General features: G+C 45.3%; 1 protein-coding gene across 1 annotated transcript in view; it reads left to right on the top strand.

Annotated features, from left to right (window-relative positions):
• The window catches only part of TRMT61A (tRNA methyltransferase 61A), a 59,409-nt gene that overhangs the window by 1,799 nt on the left and 32,420 nt on the right, over window positions 1-25,190 (top strand). The window contains exons 2-3 of the mRNA XM_081194102.1: window positions 6,050-6,414; window positions 23,139-23,405. Coding sequence (XP_081050228.1) covers window positions 6,084-6,414; window positions 23,139-23,405 — 598 coding nt within the window. The 5' untranslated portion in view covers window positions 6,050-6,083. The remainder of the gene's footprint in view (window positions 1-6,049; window positions 6,415-23,138; window positions 23,406-25,190) is intronic.

Below are 25,190 nucleotides of genomic sequence, written 5' to 3'. Positions count from 1 at the left end.
GAGCTGTTACCTTTGGAAGAAAAGAAATGGGGGGGGGAACCCCAGCCCTGCACCCATTTCTTTTACAGCAGTCTCCAAAATCTAGTAGGCAAAGTGTTTTCTGCCACCTGTTTCCATGCATGGAAAAGCTTCACCTGTATCTCTGTGATTCTGCTTCTCTTAATCATACCGGAGCAAAGCTGTTTTTAAAAAAACGTATTTATGCAATTAACAATTCCAGCCCAAAAGTTTCTTCTTGCCACCTGCTCGTCATTTTGTCCTCTCTTTTTTTGCATTTTTTCTTTTCCTCTCTTTAAAATCCCATTAGCTTGTAAATTGCAAATGGAAGTTAATCAAATCAGAAGGCAGGATTGCAGCACTTAATTAGCGTTTCGGAATTAACTGCACTTGCCTCTCAATTGCTTTCTAATAGCACAGTGTGTTGGGAGCACAGGATGGGAAAAAAGGATGGCGTCTCCCTCCTTATGATGCAAAGATCAAATTTGCATTGAATGTAAGCTTACTAATTATTAGGCAGAGAACTGGATGCAGAGTGATATTTTGAATGTTAAGTTCTCAGAATGCTTTTCTGAGCCTGTTCTTCAGAGCTTAACGTGGCCTTGAGAGTATCCTGTCTACTAATAATAAGCACATTCTCTAAACACCTATCCTTTGGTTTGCTAAAACTATACCATCCATGCATGAGAGGGAGGAATCAGCAGAGCTGGGTGAACTCCTGTGTTTTCAGGTCATGGAACAGGGCTTTGGGGAGGCAGAAAACCAAGGAGGGAGGGGAAAATGGAATGGAAAAGGGCCTGGCCAGCTGGCTGGCTAAAACCTTGGAGCAGCATTCCACATCGCAAAAAGCTGTTGCAGGTTCCACCTGTACAAGATCTAATGATGATGATACCGAGAGTGCAAAGGGATTTTCCTGAACACTTAATTGACAGCAGCTCTCATTGCATCTTGGAGTAGGTATCATGTTTTCTGGGTCATGCAAGCAAGAACCGAGTTGGGGCTTTCCAGACTTGAGTCTCCAGCTGTTTTTTTGGACTACAACTCCCATCATCCCTAGCTAGCAGGACCAGAGGTCAGGGATGATGGGAACTGTAGTCCAAAAACAGCTGGAGACCCAAGTCTGAAAAAGCCCTGAACTAAATGATGCATAAGGGATGCGGGTGGCACTGTGGGTGGCACAGAGCCTAGGACTTGCTGATCAGAAGGTCAGCAGTTTGAATCCCTGCGACTGGGTGAGCTCCCGTTGCTCAGTCCCAGCTCCTAGAAGTTCGAAAGCACGTCAAAGTGCAAGTAGATAAATAGGTACCGCTCCAGCGGGAAGTTAAATGGTGTTTCTGTGCGCTGCTCTGGTTTGCCAGAAGTGACTGGAAGCTCAAGGCCCGCAAAATGAAGAAGATATAGATAAATTCCTTGATAAATATGGACTACAAAAAATCTCTCATCAAAGTAAGATGGATCTGAACCAGAGAATAACAGAACAAGAGATAGAGGCTGCCATTCAGAATATGCAATTGGGCAAATCTCCAGGACCAGATGGACTGACTTCTAGATACTACAAATCGTTGAAGGAATGGCTGATTCAACCATTAAAAGAAGTCTGTAATGAGATCTTAGAGGGAAAAAAGGCACCTGAATCGTGGAAAGAAGCATATATTTCACTCATACCAAAGACAGAGACTGAAAAGACTCAACTGAAGAACTACCGCCCAATATCACTACTTAATGTGGATTACAAAATTTTTGTAGACATTCTGGCAAAAAGATTTAAAAAAGTGTTGATGGAAAAGATTCATAAGAACCAAGCAGGCTTTCTCCCAAAAAGACACCTAGCAGATAATGTAAGGAATATAATAGACATTTTGGAAAAGCTAGAGGTGAATATAAATACTAAAGCAGTACTGATTTTTGTGGACGCGGAGAAAGCCTTTGACAATATCTCTTGGAGCTTTATGATAAAGAATCTTCATGGGATGGGGGTAGGCCAAGGTTTTGAGAATGGTATGGCTGCAATATATTCTGAGCAAAAAGCTAAATTGATTGTAAATAACGTAATAACTGAGGAACTTAAGATAGAAAAAGGAACACGACAGGGGTGCCCAATTTCCCCATTGCTCTTTATTTCAGTTCTGGAGGTGTTGCTGAATATGATTAGGAATGACCAGCAGGTTAAAGGAGTGCAGGTCGGAGCTAAACATTATAAGTTAAGAGCATTCGCAGATGACTTAGTATTGACTTTGCAAGAGCCAAACACTAGTACGAAAAAGGTCCTGGAAATAATCCAACAGTTTGGCCAGGTAGCTGGATTTAGGTTGAATAAACAAAAAACTAAAGTTTTAGGAAAAAATTTAACAGATACGGAAAAGGAGAAATTCCAAGAGGAGACAGGGCTGACGGTGGTTAAGAAGGTGAAATACCTAGGGGTTTATTTGACATCTAAAAATGTGAATTTGTATAAGGATAATTATGAAAAATGTTGGTCAGAAATCAAAAAAGATCTAGAAATATGGTCAAATCTGAAATTGTCAATGTTAGGCCGAATTGCAGTGATTAAAATGAATGTATTGCCTAGAATGTTATTCTTGTTTCAGACCTTGCAGATTCTTGACAAGATGGAATGTTTTAAGAGGTGGCAGAAAGATATCTCGAAATTTGTCTGGCAGGGCAAAAAGCCCAGAATTAAATTTAAAATATTGACAGATGCCAAAGAAAGAGGGGGTTTTGCCCTGCCGGACTTAAAATTGTACTATGAGGCAGCAGCTTTTTGCTGGCTGAAAGAGTGGATGCTCCTCGAGAACACTGACATTCTGGATCTGGAAGGTTTCAATAATGCATTTGGTTGGCATGCATATCTATGGTATGATAAAATCAAGCTGCATAGCGCCTTTAAAAATCATATTGTTAGAAAAGCATTGTTTAATGTTTGGATAAGATATAAAGATCTGTTGGAAAACAAAACCCCCAGATGGGTGTCACCAGTGGAGGCTAAGGCAGTGAAGAAACTCAATATGGAGGCCGGATGGCCGAAGTATTGGGAAATTTTGGAACAGGAGGGAGATAAATTGAAACTACAAAGTCATGAGAAAATGAAACATAAAGTACAAAATTGGTTTCAATATCATCAAATAATGGAGTTTTTCAAACAGGATAGGAAAATTGGCTTTCAGGTGGAAAAATCAAAATTGGAGACTGAACTGTTAGAGCCCAATACTAAGAATTTATCAAGAATGTATAACTTGCTGCTGAAGTGGAACACACAGGACGAAACAGTTAAATCGGCTATGATTAAGTGGGCACAGGACATTGGACATAACATTATGTCTGCTGACTGGGAATGGTTGTGGAACACCGGTATTAAATTCACGGCATGTAATGCCTTAAAGGAAAACATTATGAAAATGGTTTACAGGTGGTACATGACCCCAGTCAAGCTGGCAAAAATTTATCATTTGCCTGATAATAAGTGTTGGAAATGTAAAGAGACTGAAGGTACCTTTTATCACCTTTGGTGGACATGCCTGAAGATTAAGGCCTTCTGGGAAATGATTTATAATGAAATGAAAAAGGTACTTAAATGTACTTTCCCTAAAAAACCAGAGGCCTTTCTCTTGGGCATTGTCGGCCAATTGGTGTCAAAGAGGGATAGAACTTTCTTTATGTATGCTACAACAGCAGCAAGAATACTCGTCGCAAAGTATTGGAAGACACAAGATCTACCTACTCTGGAAGAATGGCAGATGAAAATGATGGACTATATGACACAGGCCGAGATGACAGGCAGAATCCGTGATCAAGGAAAAGAGACGGCGGAAGAAGAACGGAGAAAATTTAAGAGATACCTTAAGGACTATTATAAACTTGACGAATGTTAGAATGTTGAGGTTTGCAGGAAAAAAAGGGATACAGTGACATAAGAACAGTCTATAGAAAAGAACAAGATGACAGAGGTTGGAAAGGAATGTTTAGAAGTTGCTAAAAAATTATGGACATTGGAATGCAGAAAGGGGGGGTATGGGGGAGTCCCGGAAAAGAGGTTTATGAAAAAATGTTATGAAATTATACGTGTTTGTATGTCTTTTTAGGTGTTTGTTTGTCTTTAAAAATTTTGTAAAACCAATAAAAAATTTATAAAAAAAAAAGAAGTGACTGGAAGCTGTACACCGGCTCCCTCGGCCAATAAAACGAGATGAGCGCCGCAACCCCAGAGTTGTCCGCAACTGGACCTAATGGTCAGGGGTCCATTTACCTTTAAGTGATGCATATTGGGGCAAAAATAAATAAATCTTAACTTTACAGTTGACTACTGTGAGAACAGGTTGCTGGGCTCAACAAGCTTATGGCCTGATCCAACAGCGCTCCTCTTATAGGGTAGGCAGGTTCAATATATATTGTTGTTGTTGTTGTTGGGAAACTCTCCTTCCTTGGAGGTTTTTAAGCAGGGCCCGGATGGCCATCTGTCATGGATGCTTTAGCTGAGATTCCTGCATTGCAGGGGGCCAGACAATGACCCTTGGGTCCCTTCCAACTCTAAGATCCTATTATTATTATTATTCTATACCATCCTTCACCTGGTGATCACAAGGTGGCTTATAGGATAAATCTAAATGCATACGTAATAAGTTTTTTTTTAAAAAAAATATTAAGCACTGTCATTTGGATCAAGACATGCTGCAGGCCTGAATGCTTGCAATATGCTTTGCAATGAGGTATTTTGTTAAGCCTGTGTTATAAATCCGTTTGTACTTGGAATGCTTACCTGTCCAGTGTGTGTGCATGTGTGTGTGTGTGTTGAGAAGGAGCTTCTCAGCCCTTCTAATCCACGAGGGATGTGCATTGTGGTTTATTTATATTCTGCCCCCTTAGAACTCATATCCCTGTCGGATGAGAGTTGAGTTGCTATGGTCCCTGTCCTTTCGAGATCTCTGCTCCTCTGGGATACATTTGAAGTCGCCCACTTAACTGTGAGCCTAGGAATCGGTTAACTCCTGTTTCCTAGAGTGATAAATGGGGGGGGGGAGAGAGAGAGAGAGAGAGAGAGAGAGAGAAGGAAACTGTGCTTTGAGCAGAACTGGTTGCCCAAGATTGATGCTTATGAGAACCATGCCCATTCCTCATATTTGGAATCACAGCTGCAATGAAGGGAGACTGGGATTTAATTAGGGTTAGGGCTTACTGATCAGAAGGTCGGCGGTTCGAATCCCCGCGACGGGGTGAGCTCCTGTTGCTCAGTCCCTGCTCCTGCCAACCTAGCAGTTCGAAAGCACGTCAAAGTGCAAGTAGATAAATAGGTACCGCTCCAGCGGAAAGGTAAACGGCGTTTCCGTGCGCTGCTCTGGTTCTCCAGAAGCGGCTTAGTCATGCTGGCCACATGACCCGGAAGCTGTACGCTGGCTCCCTCAGCCAATAAAGCGAGATGAGCGCCGCAACCCCAGAGTCGGTCACGACTGGACCTAATGGTCAGGGGTCCAGCTTTACCTTTTAGGACGGTATTTATAGGGTGATACTGTTGGAAAAACACCCCCCCCCCCGGGAAGGCCGCCAACTTCCCAGTTCAAACCTCTGGTTACCTTTCTTCCATGGGCCTAGGGCTTTTGCTCTACCTTGGTCTGAGGAACGGAGTTGACTCTTGCAACCTTCAGGTGTGGTTTTGTCTCTCCTGTGGACAAACCATGTACTTCACTCAAGACCTCAGTGTCTGAAACCTGCTTTGAGCTGCTAGCCACAGCTATATATGCAACAGCTGTGTTACCAAACTCCCGAGAGTACCTCTTGGGTGGCAGTCCCTTTGTGACTCTCTCAGATCTATGTATCCAGGGAAGCAAGAGGCATTACCTGATTTCAGGGACACGTTCCAGCCAGGCAAAAACTGATCAGGGTGCAAAACAGGAACAGAGAGTGGATGTGACCCGGGGAGAGTTTTGAGGGCCGGATTCCCAGTCCTGGAAGGATGCATTTGGCCCCTGAGCCTTGCCACCCCCTGAAGTATAGATCTTGGAGGCAGGAATGGGCACAGAGGGGGGGAAATAAACAATCTGTGTGTTCCCTTCTTCCTTAGCTCCTGCTAACCTGCTGGCCACAAGACTATCGCGATGAGTTTTATCGACTACAGAGAGACGATAGAGGAAGGGGACACGGCGATCGTCTTCTTGGGCCATGAGTCCATGTTTCCGGTGAAGGTGCAGCATGGTGGTAAAACCCAGACAAAGTATGGTGTCATCAGGCATTCCACCGACCTGATAGGCAAGCGGTATGGCTCCAAGGTGACCTGCAGCAAAGGAGGCTGGGTGTATATTCTTCACCCGACTCCCGAGCTGTGGACTCTGAACCTCCCCCACCGGACGCAGATCCTGTATTCGACGGACATCTCTCTCATCACCATGATGCTTGAGCTGAAGCCGGGGTCCGTTGTCTGTGAATCAGGTAAAGGTTCTTGTTGCATGGCATTTGATAATGGCAATTGGGAATACTTCCTCGGGGGGTATTGTTATTACTATTTCCATTGCATGGCCTTAAAATTACTCATTTTATTACTACTGTTTTCACTGGGGAAAATCCTCTTGCACCTATTGTTATTCCCGGTACTACTACTGTGTCTGTAGCACGGTTGTTACTGCTCATTCAGAAGGAATCGTAGAGTTGGAGGAGACCCCAAGGGTCATGCCAGCCTGGCTTTTGAAAGGGGCTTTTCATTTTTGGGTGGGGGATGGGACCTCACACACTTCGACGGGTGCATTTCTTCCTGTCCAGCTTGGAATCTAGCATGTTGCCAGTGTGGTGTAGTGGTTAAGAGTGGTAGATTCGTAAACTGGTGAACTGGGTTCGCTTCCCCGCTCCTCCACATGCAGCTGCTGGGTGACCTTGGGCCAGTCACACTTCTTGAAGTCTCTCAGCCCCACTCACCTCACAGAGTGTTTGTTGTGGGGGAGGAAGGGAAAGGAGAATGTTAGCTGCTTTGAGACTCCTTCGGGTAGTGATAAAGCGGGATATCAAATCCAAACTACTACTACTACTACTCTTCTTCTTCTTCTTCTTCTTCTTCTTCTTCTTCTTCTTCTTCTTCATCTTTGTGGTTTGGGGGACACTGAGGAAAATAGCTGCCCTCCATCTCAATGTGCAAAAGGGTCCATTGAGCTGAGGTATCTCTGCATGTGTGCATTGCGGCGATCAGATGCCCTGTGCTGAAATAACGTCATAATAGGTGCCATGGTATGGAATGAATAAATAGTTGTGCTTAAGTTGGTGTGGGTATGGATTTAATAGCATGTCTGGTCTTCAAGACTCAGGGCAATGGATTCTAAGAATAAGCACTGGAATAGCATTCAAATCAAATTCGTTGAAATTTTGCTGTTGTTTTGCAACTTGGCTTTTCAGCCCCCAAAGGCTTACAAGTGGGTCTTGCAGGTGCTCAGGGTTGGTCTCTGGCAGGCCTTCTGTGGGAGAGAATTCCACCCAGGGGAGGGTGGCCCCTGAGAACACACCTCCCCACACTCTCGCTGCCCGATGTGCTCACGTCCCATGCACCATGATGTCAGAAAACAAGCCCATGACCCTCGAGCGAAAGCAGTATTGTTATGATTGCACAAGCTTTTGGCAGGCGTCTGGGCATGACAGTATCTTTCTTGGACGGCCGAAATGCCATCTGTCATCCTGTTTCCTTATTCAGCAGGATGTTTCTCCCCGCTTCCATGTGGGAAACTTGCAGTGCCGGTAAACAGCTCCAAGGACTGAGTTGATGCTTTGAACTTTGCACTAGAAATTGCTAGGAGTCTTTCGGTCATGCTTCAGTCTTATTAGCCTCTCCAGGTAAGGCCCCACCTGCAACCTGTGTTTAAAGCAGCATTGTGCCACTTTAAATAGTCATGGCATCCCTCCAAGAATTTGGCAACTTTAGTTTAAGGGTGTTGGAAGTTGTTGGGAGGTCTACTGTTCCCCTCACAGAGCTGCAGTTCCCAGCATTGCTTGGGAAGAGGGAATGTCTGCTCAACATTATGAGAATTTTAGAGGGGAATAGGGGTGCCCTAGCAACTCTCAGCACCCTTAACAAACTGCAACCCCCAGAATTCTTTGGGGAAAACCATGGAAGAAACCTAAGATGTCAGGATACTGCTTTTAGTGTATACTGCAGATGGGGCTTAAGTTTAGGGTTGGGAAATCCAAGATGGCAGCTTCAGTAGCACAGAGAGCCAGGCTAGACTGTACACTCGTTATTGTAAATAGGCGCTCTGTTGGTAGGCCTGTGGCGATGAAGAATCCTATTGCACAGTACATTTAAAGCAGAATGATTAGCTTTATTAGAACAACAAAAATGATGTTGGTCGGGCTTGGTGATACCTGGTTTTCAACTCCGCGATATATCACCAGCTAAACATTGTGATGTACCGTTATATTGCGATGTCTGAAATAAGGATGGAACTCTGTAGAGGCGAACACATGTTGGCTTTCCTCAGCTCTCCAAAATGTGGCACTTGCAGGAGGTATCTCAAATTTATTACTCGAGCAGTTAGTGCCTTCAGCTCTTTCAACAGCTGCTGGATTTCTGCCTGATCCCCTACACTAGCTTTAAAGAGCAGATAGCCAGATCCCATGGGTACTCGCTAGTTCCTGCAGGAAGCAAGATGGAGGCACGGGCGGTCCAAGGAGGCGGTGAACTTTGGCAACCAATTCTTGTTGTGTTATCCTTGCTTTGAAGATAGGGAAGCTGCCTTATACCAAGTCTAACCATTTGTCCCATCTGTTTTAGTGTTGTCTACACTGATTGGCGGGATGCTGGTGGCGCTGTGGGTTAAACCACAGAGCCGAGGACTTGCCGATCAGAAGGTCGGCGGTTCGAATCCCCGTGACGGGGTGAGCTCCCGTTGCTCGGTCCCTTCTCCTGCCCACCCAGCAGTTCGAAAGCACGTCAAAAGTACAAGTAGATAATAGGTACTGCTCTGGCGGGAAGGTAAACGGCGTTTCCGTGCGCTGCTCTGGTTCGCCAGAAACAGCTTATTCCTGCTGGCCACATGACCTGGAAGCTGTACGCCGGCTCCCTCAGCCAATAAAGCGAGATGAGCACTGCAACCCCAGAGTCAGCCACGACTGGACCTAATGGTGAGGGGTCCCTTTACCTTTACCTTACTCTGATTGGCAGCAGTTCTCCAGGGTTTCTGGCAGGGGACATTACCAGCCCTGCCCGGGAGTTGAATCCGAGGCCTTCTGCATTCAAAGCAGATGATCTCTTTGCCTGGGATTGTGGTTACAGCAGAGAGCACATGGGAGAAGCTTTGCTCTGTTTGCTCCTGACTACTGCCGGGCTAGAGGGCAAGTGGCCTTTGTTTTGACCTCTGCTAATGAATTATGCCATAATGAAATAATGGAAAAGGTCGGCTATCACTTACGCAGTGGCATCCTTGGTTTCATGGAATGTTAACTGGCATTCATGTGCATTCTAGGGGAAGGGGCTGCAGCTTCTGCTTTGCATGCATAAAGTCTTGAGTTTGATTCCAAGCATCTCCAGCTAAGCCTGGGAGAAGACACTTGTCCGAACCCTAGAGAGCCACTGCTAGTCAGTGTACCCCGTACTGAGCTGGATGGACCAATGGTCTGACCTGTAACCTCCAATGTTTCATGGAACATACTACCTTATAAGGCAGGGGACTCTCCTCCATTAGATGTTTCTAAGCAGAGGCTGAATGGCTGCTTAGTTGGGGCAGTCAGAGCAGAGGATTTCCCGCATCAAAGCAGCATTGACTTTTCCAACTCCTTTGAGATTCTGTGATACAGCCCCGTTTGCAAGAAAGCAGTGCTATTGGAGAGCAACATGCCTATGGAGAGCTTTTCATGCTCACACCTGTTCCCGTATCATTCAGTAGAACTTTGCATGTGAGTCAGGGCTCTACCCTTGCTGGGGGGCACCAGTTACGTGTGGGAAAACCTCATGTCTTCGGTTCATATGGTAATTCTTACTGAATGAGGAAACTCATCATGTGTGTGGCAATTCTCCTCGCCTTAATTAACTGTGACCTTGTTTTCTGGATTCTTTAGGTTGCTTTAGGTAGGCTGGTGTTTGGTAGATGGGTCTGTCCTATTGGGCAAGGGGTTAATCTGTGTTATCCTTCACCAGCCTGGTGTCCTCCAGATCAGCCCCAGCTAGCATGGCCAGTGGTAAGAGATGATGGGAGTTGTAGTCTCAACAACATCTGAGGCTGGTCCAGAGTGCCTCTTGGTTGCTTCAGCTCAGTGTTTCTGTAATGCATCACAAAACATTAGGATGGGGATTGGCACCTGGAAGCCAGCATGGAGTCAACCTGGCCCCTCTGCTTTGGCAACCAGGAGGCAAAATAGTGATGGCCTAGACGGTAGCTCAGTGCGTAGAGCATGAGACTCTTAATCTCAGAGTCGTGGGTTTGAGTCTCACTTTGGGTGAGATTCTTGCATTGCAGGAATCTCAGCTAAAGCATCCATGACAGACGGCCATCCAACCTCTGCTTGAAAACCTCCAAGGAAGGAGAGTCCACAACCTCCTGAGGGAGATCGTTCCACTGTTGAACAGCTCTTACTGTCAGAAAATTATTCCTGATGTTGAGTCGCAATCTCCTTTCTTGTAATTTGAAGCCATTGGTTCAAGTCCTACCCTCAAGAGCAGGAGAAAACAAGCTTTCTCCATCTTCCATGTGACAGCCCTTCAGCTATTTGAAGATGGCCATCATATCTCCTCTCAGTCGCCTCTTCTCCAGGCTAAACATGCCCAGCTCCTTCAACCGTTCCTCATAAGGCTTGGTTTCCAGACCCTTGATCATTTTGGTTGCCCTCCTCTGTACACCTTCCAGCTTGTTAATATCCTTCTTAAACAGTGGTGCCCAGAACTGGACACAGTACTTCAGGTCTGGTCTGACCAAGGCAGAATAGAGCAGTACTATTACTTCCCTTGATGTGATTGCTATACTTCTGTTGATGCAGCGTAGAATCGCACTAGCTTTTTTCAACTCTACAATTCTATGATTCTGTGTATAAGTCTGCAGTAGCACTGAGAATTGCTGGTGGTTTGCCATTTTGGGAATGAGGATGAGACTTTGGTCAGCTACCTTCATAGCCTTCTTTCAAAAGTGGCCAGGTGCTTGCTTGTTGTGAAATCTGTGGCTGTTCAGGTATTGCTGGACATCGAGCTCCCATCAGCCCTAGCCAGCACAGCCAATGCTCAGGGATGTGTGTGCTGGGCCATATTTCCCCCATCTTTCTGCTAGGCCAAAGGTGAAGGAGAGATGTTTCGCGTTCCTGCTGTCGTTGAATGAAGCGATACTGCAAACGAGTTCCTGTGTGGTTGTGCAAGGAACTTGGGGCGTTGGAGTTGGCTTAATGCTGAAATTAATTGCCAACTTGATGGGCAGGATTTTTAATCTTATGCCGTCGAGTCTTGCATACATCGTGTTGGGTTTTTCTTTTTTTAAGTGGGTTACTGGCAGATGAGGTGAACGTATTGCTCCGACTTGTTTTGCATGCCTGCTTTTATGTTTCAAATCGTTTGACAGCACATATTGTCAAGCAGAGGTAGGCAGTTTGCTCTGTGAAAAGGACCACATTGAAATACAGACACAAACACACACACACACACACACACACACACACACACACACCCTGTGGGAAATAACTCATTTACACATTTTCAGTAGGATGTAATATAATCCTCATAACATTTTGCATATGTGGAGGATGCCAAGTTACAACTGAAGGACGTGTTGCTGTCATCTTGTGCTGGCAAATTATCGGGCTGGTATTGTGTGTCAGCCAGGCTTTTAAGTTAAGCCCTTTGCAAATCTTGAGAGGGTGATAAATGTCATGGGAAGGATCCAGAAATGTAGGGAGAGGAGCTTCTGGCGGTGGCACTGTTCCTGATGAGCTGTTGTACAAGGGCTAGCGGAAGATGTTTGTGACATTGTACAAGAGTTTGTGCGAAACCTCGTGCTGGCTTCCATCTTGAGATCTTGCACAAGAGGTTGTGTGTCACCTTGGACAGGGGGGTCAGATCCAGCTCAGAAAGTTGGAGCTGTGCAACCCTGGGGAGATTCATAGTGGGATGGGAGAAAGGGCTGCAGGAACCCAACAGAGCCTAGAGAGGACCAGAGGTTTGTGGGATGGAGAACTATGTCCAGGGGAGGGATAAAGCAGGTGGACAAAGAGCGTTCTGCCCCCATGACACCAGACGCTCCATGTCAGATACCTCCTGATGAGGAACTGCCTGCAGCACCACCTACTATCGGTGTAGAGCCTCCTACAAAGGAACGTAACTTGGGATGAGCCTTGACTTGAGTCTTGGCTTGAGTCTACTGCAAGCAGCCTGGATGATGAGTCTTGACACCAGCATTGGCACGAAGAAACTTCACAGGCTCAGCCCACTCGAAGGAATGCTTGTTTACTCACCCCGTCCTAGGACTCCAGCTGCTTTTAAGCATTGTGCATGCCTCACTCTTCAAAGGGAAGGTGCATAGCCAATGATCAGAGATGATGGGAGCTGGAACATCAGGAGGGACAGAGGTTCCCCACACCTGAATTTTAGGCTAAATCATGGTGTTTGAGCTACTTGTGGCTCCCAAGCAATTGACGTGTAGATCTTAAGCAGCTGGAAAATTGTCTCAGTAGTATGTAAAATTTTATTAAAATGGAGGACAGTAGATTAGAGAATGTGCGCTTTGTCTGTTAATTGCAGCATGAATAATCATTGCAAATTGCTGGAAGTGGCAGACAGAACCATTGAAAGCCAGTAGTTGTTAAAGATATGAGATACGATTTAGTTAAATTCCCTGAGATTAAAATTTCTTATAATAAGGCACTGTTTAATAAGAGAAACATGGCTTTAGTTGTTAGGTTTTCTGCAGTGGAACAGCCAGTTGAATGCAAAATGAAGTGGTTTTTTTAAAAAAAATGGTATTGTGCTTCCTTGAATACATGGCAAATATTTATGCCCTTTTCTTCTTCTTTTTCTTTTTCTATCCCACTATAATTTTTTTTTAAAGCATCAGTATGAATTTATAAGTATATGTACAGCCAGAATACTGAAATCTCCTTACCTGCAGCATACAAACATAATATCTGCAACAAAACAGGAACACTGTATGAGAAGAGCCCTGCAGGATCAGGCCCGCATCAACGGGCCAACCAGATACCTATGGGAAGCCCATGAGCAGCTCATGAGTGTGACAGCCGCCTCCCTGCTTGAGTTTCATGGACTGGTTGGAGGAATGGTGGGAGGAACCAGCTGGGGAACCCCCAAGGGAAGAAAACTCAGAGCCCGGGGATTGGTGGTGGGACAACAGTGAGTGGTCAGAGGGAGGAGGAGCCATTGGTAGCCTTCTCCTCTGTGAAACCAGTTGCAGCATGGCATGCTTTTGCTCAGAATGTAAGCCATACCTCCTCCAGCAGCGGCTACGCTTCTCAGAGTGGCTTAACAACCAACCCCTCTTCAAAGAGAACCCTGGAAATTGTAGCTCTGGGAGGGGAAGAGGGGTCTTTCGTCAGCCAGATGTCCTGGCCGGAGCTTTCTTTACTTTTAGGCATGGGTAGGCAAACTAAGGTCCGGGGGCTGGATCCGGCCCAATTGCCTTCTAAATCTAGCCAACAGACAGTCCAGGAATCAGTGTGTTTTTACATGAGTAGAATGTGTCCTTTTATTTAAAATGCATCTCTGGGTTATTTGTGGGGCATAGGAATTTGTTCATTTCCCCCCCTTCAGAATATAGTCCAGCCCCCCACAAGGTCTGAGGGACAGTCGACTGGCCCTCCGCTGAAAAAGGTTGCTGACCCCTGCATTTAGGCATAGGGTTGGAGGCAAGTAGCCAAACCCTGCAACTTGCATGCAATGTTTTACTGCAGAGGTTATTTGCAGCCTTCTCCTGTTGCAGGTTCTGCTTTCCAATTGGATTCTCTTAGCCGCTTTTGCCTGTGGGTGGACCCTGCCTGACCTCCTTCCTTGCTTTTTCCTGCAACTCTGAATTTGCCCTAATCCATGTTTCCCGAGGCCTGCTAATGGGCTCTTTCTGTTTGGATCCACAAGGGTCACAAAGGGTGGTGCTTGATTTCCCCCTGCTAGAATCTGCAAAAATAATCACACCCATTCCAACCTTCTCTATCCTCTCTGCTCCCTGTCTGCTCTCCTGAAAACCAATACCGTTTTCAAGTTAGTAGGTATCTGGAATGCTTGGGGTGTGTGTGTGCTTGTGAGTGTGTTTCGTGCTGAGCAGGTGGACATGGTAGGTGATGAGTCACCCTTTGCCGTTCCTGGAAACCGAGCCACAGCTCTGGATTCGGGCCTTGAGAGTGCATAAGGCATTTATTTGCGAGCAGGTGGAATCCCCCCAGCTTCCGGTGCAAATCGAACCACGAAGCCGAGCTACAGTAATGCAGTTTTGCTTGTGTGCAAGGCTGTGGAATTATGATCAAATATTTGATCTGCTTTGCTGCAGCAAGAGCCCTGGCGGTGGGTCTAGGCGGCCTGTGGACGGCATTTGTATGCATGGCTGATTCCCGAAGCAGCAACTGAGGCAGCTGAGGGCAGCTCTGAAGAGCGGCGGTGTGAAGTAACCTAGATTCTGCTCTCATTTGTACACCGAGCACATGCATGATTAATGCGCTCCAGTTGAGTGCAAGAGCAAACAACCTTTTTTTAAAAAAGAGACTTTCAGCAGGGCAGCCTCGCAAGGGGCTGGGTCTTCTTCCTGTCTCTTAGGAGCCTGGCATGTCAATGGCAGAGTGAAGGGAGATGGCTCTGGGATTTAGGGACACGCTTTTCACCGCATCATCCCATCGCTTTTATTCGGGAGTTGGCAGGATATGGGGCAGAGAGTCGATGAATAACTGGCGTGCGCATAGAATAACGCCCTGGGTATAATTGGGAGCACCAGGCAGTGGCAGAGCTCAAGGAAGGGAATTCTTTGCACGGAAGCAAATTTATAAACTGCTCACCTTATTATGAAATTTCAGAGCAGCATGCAGAAAGCCCAACAGTAAATTATGCACTGAAAACAGGACAGTTAAAATTCACGGTGCCGTCGCAAAAGATGGTTGGTGGACTATAGTTGAAAGTCTCATTCAGGAAATGCTTGGATAAATAAAACGGTCTTAAGTAAATCTCTGAAATAGGAGGGGGGACAGACAGTGCCTGACTTCAGGGAGCTTTATGGATGAGGTTTACCTTTGGCAACTTTCTACTCACCCAGGCCTTTTAAACAACTTGCCTTTCATAGCCTGGGTCTCTCAGAATTCTAATTGCGTTTTTATTTTTTAATAATAATAATAATTTGTTGTTTTTGTAGCTGGATAGCTTAGTTGGTTAGAGTCTGGTGTTGATACAGCCAAGACTGAGGGTTCGATTCCTGTAAGGGTCGGCTGCATATTCCTGCTTTGCCAGGTTAGGGTTTCCCAAACGTGGGTCTGCAATTGCTTTGGGACTATGATTCCCATCATCCCTGACCACTGGTCCTGCTAGCTAGGGATGATGGGAGTTGTAGTCCAAAAACAGCTAAAACCCCAAGTTTGGGAAAACCATGGGCTAGATGATTATTCCAACTCTGCGTTCTTTTTCAAGCGGGTTGCTGTTTTGCCTTCTGAGCCTGCTACAGAACTTTTCCCGCGGAGCTGCAACGTAAATGCAGGACATTAAATAATGAATAAGGCGTTTGAGTATCATTACCTCTTCTTTACAGAGAGGGCAGACCTGAGAGTGACTTGACTCTTCTCAGGCCCTCGAATGAGTTCATGAGAGCGGTGAGCTTTGAACCGAGGAGTTTCTGTTTCATGTTATATTCTTCCTCTGTCTCTACCAGGCTGGATGTTGCGCAAGGAGGATTGGCTCATAGTGACCTCTATCCAGTCTAACTGGCTCAGAGTAGACCCATTAAACTCATTAATCGTGCCTGATTTCGGTTCCCTGATTTCAGTATGTCTGCTCTGAGTGGGACTAAGTTGGATTAAGACCTGTGGCTCCCAAGAGGTTAGTTTGACACCTCGGATCAAATGAAAGTCCCAAAAGCACCTCCCTGGTGGTGGCTCAACAACAACAACAAATACATAAATGTTAAAAGTTTGTCATTTGCTGTCTTTTCCGCAACACTCAAAATCAGTGAGGTAGCCACCCCACTGCCTAATGGTAGGCCTAGCCCTGGTCTGTCCCAGGAATCTCATAACTGCTGCTCATGAGCTTGTAAGAATGTGAATCTTAAAATCACAGAACTGTAGAGTTGGAAGGGAACACAAGGGTCATCCATTCCAACCCTGTGGGGATTGAACCCAAAACCCTGAGATTAAGAGTCTCCTACTCTACCGACTGAGCTGTTCCATCTCTTAAGGAGGCAAAAGCCTAGGTCACCTAGTATTTCCAGGCAGTCTCCCATCCGAGTACTAGCCAGACCTGACCCTGCTTAGCTTCCGAGATCAGGCAGGTTCAGGGTAGCATGGTCTCTCTCTTTAGAGCTGGAAGCAGGTTGCAACTGTGAGGCCTCCTAGCCCAATGGCATATTCAGGACAGTATTATTCCGCTAGCTGGTGTGAGACCGGCTGGCTTTGTGTAGCCCTCACACCAAGCCTCGTTATCTCTGGTGCCTTTCAGGAATACTAATTTATACACGGTTGTGCACTTCAGATATTTTGTTCTCATAACAACGGGAACATTGGCAGGAACAATGGCAGATCTTGGGAGGCAGAGCTGTCTGAAAACGCCTGCCAGAAAAGAGCATTAGTGGCCTAAGTAGAGGAACTATGGGGTTGCATTCTGCATTCTCCGCATAGCAATTAGCAGCTAAGAACAATGGGCGTGAAGCCCACACGCGGCCTCAAGTGCTTTCATGTGGCTTCCAGACTTTTCCCATGCTCTCAGTGAGTCTTGAGAATTTCACTCTGTTGCTGCTGCTCTTTTTCTCTTCGGGGCAAGTTCCTAGTCCACATGAGGACAAAGAACCGAAAGGAGCAGCGAAATTCAAATGTGTTATGCTTGAAGATCCCACAGTAACAAAGGCCATCTCATGCGTTCTCTCTCTCTCTCTCTCTCTCTCTCTCTCTCTCTCTTGCGACTAACTGTGCAAGAGGACATTTTCGCTCCAGCAGGTACCGTATTTTTCGCTCTATAATACGCACCAGACCATAAGTCGCACCTAGTTTTTGGAGGAAGAAAGCAAGAAAAAAAATATTCTGAATCCCAGAAGCCAGAACAGCAAGAGGGATCACTGCGCAGTGAAAGCAGCGATCCCTCTTGCTGTTCTGGCTTCTGGGATAGCTGCGTAGCCTGCATTTGCTCCATAAGACGCACACACATTTCCCCTTACGGTTTAGGAGGGAAAAAGTGAGTTTTATAGAGCTAAAAAATCCGGTATATCTGGACCAAGGAGATGAGAAACCATTTCTGCAGCATGCCCTTTCTGGGCTGGTTTTAACATGTCATGGATTGTGTTATTTTTATTATTTATTTTGTCTTGTTATATTGTGATGTTATGTTGTAACCGCCCTCAGACCTTCAGGTATAAGGTGGTACAAATTGAATGAATGAATGATGGCAATTTGTTAATAGGCAATTTTGTTGTTGGTTGTACCTGGTTGCTGTATTTTTGTTGTTGTTGTCCATTGCCCCAAACCTGCAGTTTTACCTCAGGACTTCTTATCTTTCTCTTAGGGAGTTTCTCTGAGGCCATTGTTTTCCCCGCAAATAAGGCGGGCTACCTGATTCGTCTCTCTGCCTTCCCTGACAGATAATTTTAAAAAATGGAAGTCGACTTTACAATATATGCAAGGCTTGGTTAACCCATCTGCCCTGAGGCAGCTGGGCTGTTCAGGCTGACATGTGCCCCCCATCATCACCACCTGCCACCCCCCCCACCCCCCATGTTGAGGGGATGAGGAGACATTCACCTGCCAGCTTTGCGCGCGCGCGCACACACACACACACACAGCCTTGCATTTGTCAGAAGTGTGAGAGGGGTCTCCTGGGCACCTCGCCCCCTCAGTATGGGAGAGTGTCAGTTTGAGCATCCTTCATATTCGGCACCATAAACGTCCCTAGCAGATATCCACTTACCTTGTCTAAAGAACCTCCAATGATTGAGGAGTCCAGAAGGGTTCATATCCATCTTAACTGGCTTATAGCACCCATCCAATGGTTTATTAAGATGAACTGCGTTGAACTGCTTGCCTAGCCATTGCCTGCTTGAAACGCCACTAGGTTGTTCTTTTTCTCGTTTCGGATCAAAACTGGTTGGTGGGGGGGGGGGACATCAAATTATGCCTCAATAAATGGCAAGATAGAAACCGGTCAGATACTGTATGGACTGTGGCCAATGTCACGTGTACGCAGCTTCCGAAACCAGTGGTGGGATTGCACCGAATGTGGAGTAAATACAGAGAGTGTACATAGAAAATTTACCTCACAGATTGCCTTACAATGTAGGTCCCAACCAATTACTAGAATCATCTGGGGGAAGCACTATTAGTGGTCCCCCTTGGACCAGAAGCACAGCTCAGGCCAGCAAGGAGTTGTGCCTCCAGTGCAGGGGGCCTGTGGAACTCCCTCCCACAAGAAATCAGTCAGGCACTGTCTGTGCTAAGGATCAGACGCCAGGTTAAAACGGTTTTATTCCAGGAAGCTTTCTGCGCTGTTACTGAAACCCTGATGCTTTAACCTTTGATGTTGAAATTACATTCTGAATTTTACACATTGTGTGTGTGTGTGTGTGTGTGTGTGTGTGTTTAATTGTAAGTTGCTTCGAGGCCCTGATGGTGACTTGCGGGGTATACATTTTAAAAACATGAATAAATGACGCTTCGCAGAGGAGCTACGTCTATCAGTGGTTATTAGCTTTCGTAGGTAAATGGAGCATCCATAGTCTGAAGCAGTTTATCTCTGAGTGCAAGACACTGGGGACAGGCAGCAAGGCAGGGCTGTTGTGAGCTTCCCAGATGCTTCCAGCTGGTTGCAGAACTAGCCAGACCCTTGAGTCGAATCAGTGGGGCTCCTACAACATTCTTAGCTGCAGTCCTTTCCTCCCCAAGAGAAACGTATTTTCAAGTAAATGTCGACTGAGCAAATTTCCACCCTCTCTACCGCAGGGTGTGTGTGCCTTCTTGGTAATATCCACCATTCTTCCTGCCATTAAACAGCAACCACCACCAAATATCATCCGATTCCAGGCTTGGCATAAAGGGGGCTTGCGATGAACCCCAAGAGCCCAGGTGCTGAGCCAAAGCCAACTTTAATTTGGGGGGGGGGGAGTTTCCTAGAAAGGGAAGGAGAACAGTCTTCTTCCCTGGTGGTTCAGGAGCAGGTTTTTTAAAAGCCAGATAATTAAAAATGTAGAAGGAGAATATCGAGTGGGAAAACGAGAGAGACATTTGCCAAGCCGCCTCCTGTGCTTCTCCCCCCCCCCCCCGCTGTGTTGACATCCCTTCTGTTTGCTTCCGGAGATGAATGGGGAGGGACCTGGGGCGAGGGCAACGGTTAACCCTCGGGGGGGGGGCAGAAATCATTACACTCCCTGGGTTGCCCCAAATTCCCCACCCGGTCGTACAAGCGTGCCTTCTGGCAAGAGGCTTCACGCGGCTGTTGTCACGCAAAGCAATCGATGGGCAGGCCTGTTTGTCTGCAGAATTTAGCATGGGGCTTGCGGTTCCCCCAGAAGTAAATACAGTGGTGCCTCGCAAGACGAAATTAATCCGTTCCACGAGTCTCTTCGTCTAGCGGTTTTTTTGTCTTGTGAAGCAACCCTATTAGCGGATTAGCGCTATTTGCGGCTTAGCGGCTTAGCAGCTATTAAAGGCTTAGCAGCTTAGCGGCTAAAAGGCTATTAGCAGCTTAGCGGCTTAGAAAAAGGGGGGAGCGAAAAAATCGCAACGCTCGCAAGACGTTTTCGTCTTGCGAAGCAAGCCCATAGGGAAATTCGTCTTGCGAAGCGCATCGAAAAACGGAAAACCCTTTCGTCTAGCGGGTTTTCCGTCTTGCGAGGCATTCGTCTTGCGGGGCACCACTGTAGACATGTTTGGAGGGTGGGTCATAGTGCTGTGGAGCACAGCAAGGTTCTCTTAAGAGCTCTTGGCATGGGAGGAAGTAGGTTTGGGAGATAGGGTCGTGGAAAAGGGAGAGTTGGACGGGACCCCCGAGGGTCATCGAGTCCAACCCTACAATTCAAGAACCACAGCAGGTGGCCATCCGACCTCTGTTTAAAAACATCTAAGGAAAGAGAGTCAACCTCCCGAGGGAGACTGCTCTTACTGTCAGAAAGTTGTTGGAATCTCCTTTCTTGTAACTTGAAGCCATGGTTCAGGTAGGTAACCGTGTTGGTCTGACACAGTTGAAATAAATAAAAAAATTGTCCTGTAGCACCTTAGAGACCAACTATGTTAGTTCTGGGTATAAGCTTTCATGTGCATGCACACTTCTTCAGATACACAGAAACAGAAGTCACCAGACCCTTATATATAGTGGGGGTGGGGTGGGTTTTCTCAGGAGGGTAGTAGGAGATGGGTGATGGACTCAATGGGTGCAGTAAACCTATTGACGACTGTTAACGACTGCATGCACACGGAAAGCTTATACCCATAAAAAAACAAATAGTGTTTATGACGCATAAAAAAAACAAATAGTGGGAAAGTGAAAAAGAGAGCATAAATATTTTCCCCTGTATTCAAACAGCATGGTTTTTTTTAGAAAACATCATTTTGCATTCAACTGGCTGTTCCGCTGCTGGATACCTAACAACTAATGCCGTGTTTCTTTTTATTAACAGTGCCTAATTATAAGAAATTTTAATCTCGGGGAATTTTAACTAAATCGTATCCCATATCTTAAGCAACTACCCGCTTTCAGTGGTTCTGTCTGCCACTTCCAGCGATTTGCAAAGTTTATTCATGCTGCAGTTAACAGACAAAGTGCACATTCTTTAATCTACCGTCCATACCATTTTTCATTTACTTAAGAGCTAAAATATCTGTTGCTTGGGAGCCACAAGTAGCTCAAACCTCATGATTTAGCTGACAATTCAGATGTGGGGAACGCCTGGCCCTCCTGATTTTACCACTCCCATCTTCCCTGATCGTTGGCTATGCACCTTCCTTTGACGAGTGGGGCGGGCACAGCTAATTAGAGCACTGTGCAGGGAACAAGAGTCTCTGAGCAACTCTCAGCTCCTTGAACAAACTGCAGCACCCAGGATTCCTAGGGGAAAGCCCCATGGCTAGGATAGCTCAGTTGGTAGAGCACAGGACTCTTAATCTCAGGGTTGTGGGTTCCAGCCCCATGTTGGGCAAAACATTCCTGCATTGCTGGCGGTTGGACAAGATGAGCTTCGTGGTCTCTTCCAATTCTACAGTTCTGTGATTCAAGTGGGTCACTAACTCTTCTGCCACAGCCTTTTCAGATCGCTTCCTTTTACTACATCTGACCTTGCAGCGAACATTGTTTGTGGAACTGTTGATTCCCATGGCTATTGCATTTATTAGAAGTGAACCTGGATATTGCCCAATAGATATTGGGCAATAGATATTGGTCATAATATAGACGTGGAAGCGTGCGAGCAATTGTGGAATCTGGATATAAAATTTACAGCATGTTATGATTTAAGAGAAAACTATATGAAAATGATATATCGATGGTATCTTACACCAAGTAAATTAGCAAAAATGTATAAATCTAAATCAAATAAGTGTTGGAAATGTAAAGAGAAAGAAGGTACTTTTAATCATATGTGGTGGTATTGCAGTAAGGTTAAAGCTTACTGGGAAATGATATACAGTGGTACCTCGCAAGACGAATGCCTCGCAAGACAAAAAACTCGCTAGACGAAAGGTTTTTCCGTTTTCGATTTGCCTCGCAAGACGAAATTTCCCTATGGGCTTGCTTCGCAAGACGAAAACGTCTCGCGGCTTTGTTTCCTTTGTCTAAAAACAAAGACATGTTTTGTTTATAAAGTTAATTTATTTTCCTTTCAATTTTTGAACTGCTCTTTACAGTATGTGTGACTTTAAAGAGCAGTTAATAAACTGTTGTTGTACCAAATTTGGCTTTGTTTGGACTTTTTTTGACCATAGGAACGCATTAATTGATTTTCAATGCATTCCTATGGGATTTCGTGCTTCGCAAGACGAAAAAATCGCTAGACGACAAAAATTGTGGAACGAATTAATTTCGTCTTGCGGGGCACCACTGTATACTGAAATGAAAAGCATGTTTAAAATAACCTTTGTAAAAAACAAACAAACCCAGAAGCTTTTCTTTTGGGAATTATAGGGACAGAACTACCTAAAATGTATAGAAGCTTAATCATGCATGCTACTACAGCAGTAAGAATGTTACTTGCCCCAAAATGGAAAGAAGCAGAAGCCCCAGCAAAGGAAGAATGGATACAAAAACTTATGGAATATGCAGAAATGGCAAAACGTACCAGAAGAATAAGAAATCAAGATAACAATTTTTTTATGAAAGAATGGAAATGGTTTATTAATATTTACAGATAAACTGTAAACAGATAAGAACACTGGCAGGATTATTGTAATAACCTGCAGTTTTATAAGCGTTTATACTTAAAGAAGATGAATAAATGAGCATATTACGATAATTTGGATGTGCAGAAGATATTAAAAATAAATTTAAGGAACCGCAGAAAGGGGGGGGGAGGAAGTCAAGTTTTGAAATGTCAAAATGATTGTAAAATTAGTGAAATTAGTGAAGAAGCGAACCTGGATATGGTGCACAGTAGATGACGAGGTGGCCGTGATCAGGCTTCTTCAAGATCTTGTTGCAAATTCTTCTTCCATCTCTGGTCCCTTATTATCTTCAAAACATACAAATTCCCTACAAGCAAAAGTCTTGTTTAGCTGCTGTGTAGCAGAAGGCGACCTCCCACTAGGCAGATGGGGGCAGAGACAGACTCTCAGCAATGTGCTTTTCTCCCCATTAGCAAAGTAGGTGATCAGAATCCTCTACCATGGATGATATTAAATTGGTCAGATCCCTAGTCGTGTGGCAGTGTGGAATAGTGGTTAAAGGTTGGGGTTTAGGAGCAGGGAGACCCGGTTTCGAATGCCTGTTTGACCACGAACCCTTGCTAGATCCTCTTAACACGAGGGCATAAAGAGGGAATCCTTCTCTCGTAAGAAATGCTTCCTCAAAGGCTGCAATTCCTTCCCCTTCCTCCTAGGTACTGGAAGTGGCTCCCTGTCTCATGCAATTATCAGGACAATTGCTCCAACGGGGCATCTGTATACAGTGGAGTTCCACCAGCAGAGAGCTGAGAAAGCCATCCAGGAGTTTGAAGAGCACAAGGTGGGCCATTTGGTGACGGTGAAGAACCAAGATGTCTGCAAAAACGGCTTTGGCATCACTCACCTTGCAGACGCGGTCTTCCTGGACATTCCGTCGCCATGGGAAGCCATAGGGCACGCCAAATCTGCGCTAAAGCGTGAAGGTATGTTACCTGTTTTGTGGTTTATCCATCTGGGGTCTGAGATGGGCATGGGAGTAGAGAGTGTGTACCAACAGAGGCCTCCAAATTCCTCACTTGAAGACATAATCCTCAAATGATATTATTGGAATACAGTGGTACCTCGGATTAAGCACTTAATTCGTTCCAGAGGTCTGTTCTTAACCTGAAACTGTTCTTAACCTGAAGCTAATGGGGCCTCCCGCTGCCGCGCGATTTCTGTTCTCATCCTGAAGCAAAGTTCTTAACCCGAGGTACTATTTCTGGGTTAGCGGAGTCTGTAACCTGAAGCGTCTGTAACCTGAGGTACCACTGTATAAGATGTTAGCATGTGAAATACAGATTTTATTTTGCACTGTGAACGGGTTCACTAAAAAAAAACCCCCAAACCCCTACCTTGAAAGGTGATGCAAATGCAAAATCTCTGGGGGAAATGCGGGAAGGCAGCGGCTAGGGAAGGGCCTGCGATTGTGGCCACCGCCCCTGTTTGGGCAAGGAAAGTAAAGGTCGTGACTAGGGCTGGGTGGTATCTGGTTTTCAATATTGTGATATACCAGCCAAACATCTCAATATAACACGATGTCTGAAATAAGAATGGAACTATGTAGAGGCGAACAGTAGGGATGGCCAATACAGTGGTAACTTGGTTTAAGAACAGCTTAGTTTATGAACAACTTGGATTAAGAACGCTGCAAACCCGGAAGTAGGTGTTTTGGTTTGTGAACTTTGCCTTGGAAGCAGAACATGTTCCGCTTCCTGTTGAGTGTGTTCTATTTGTAAATTGAGTCCACCGCTGCTATGGGAAAGCACTCCTTGGTTTAAGAACGCTTTGGTTTAACAGTAGACTTCTGGAATGGATTAAGTTTGTAAATCAAGGTACCTCTGTATCTGGTTTTCAACACTAACTAAACTTTGCAATATACTGATATATCACAATGCCTGAAATATGGATGGAGCTATGTAGAGGCATTGGTTTCACGGTTTTTCCTGCGTTGTGATTTTTGCATCATGCACACACACACCATGGTTCTTAATATGTTGCCAGGTCAAAAATTATGAATCTGATATCATAATATGGACTTCAAACTGGTTTTGGATGATATATTGATATATCACCCAGCCCTAGTAGTGACCTGTGAGTTGTAGCATTTTTATCCTTTTGTTCCTGCCAAGCAATTGCAGATGTGTTCCTTCTCCTGCCACAATAACTGAGGTAGGTGGAAGTGAGAGAGAGAGAGCGCGACGGGCAGTGTTTGAAACTCCCATTGTTCTAGGCGCATTTTGCGAGAGGGAATTTCATTAGCGCGAGCCGTTTTTGAACTCCGGGAGCAAATTTCAGATTAGGAGGGTAGACGGGAGGAAATAATGCATGCAAAGCTCTGTGAACACTTGAAAGTGACACATACCTGCTCAATCTTTTGTTTTATGTTATTGCCAGGCTGTGCATGGAGCAAAAATGGCAAAATAATAATAATAATTATTGTTATTTCCTGCTTCTGTCTGTGTTTCTGCAAGGAATAATATTGCTGTGTGTACTGGGTTCTTGACCTTTAAGCTCTGCAGCCCTTGTCTTGAAGTGCTCGGCTTGTTGCTGAGATCCATTTAGATCTTTTTACTTAAAAGCAATTAAAAATAAGAGCTTCAGGTTTTGCAGCAAGAGGCAGAGATCTGAAAGGAGAAAAACAACTTTTCTCCCACTGTTCTCCCCCCCCCCACTTTGATTGCACAGTAATTGGCATGTGAATAATATAAAAAGCTCTTGAACTTTTA

The sequence above is a fragment of the Podarcis bocagei genome (genome assembly GCF_964188305.1).
Source record: "Podarcis bocagei genome assembly, chromosome: 1".
Classification (NCBI taxonomy): domain Eukaryota; kingdom Metazoa; phylum Chordata; class Lepidosauria; order Squamata; family Lacertidae; genus Podarcis; species Podarcis bocagei.
This window is presented reverse-complemented; position numbering and strand designations above follow the sequence as displayed.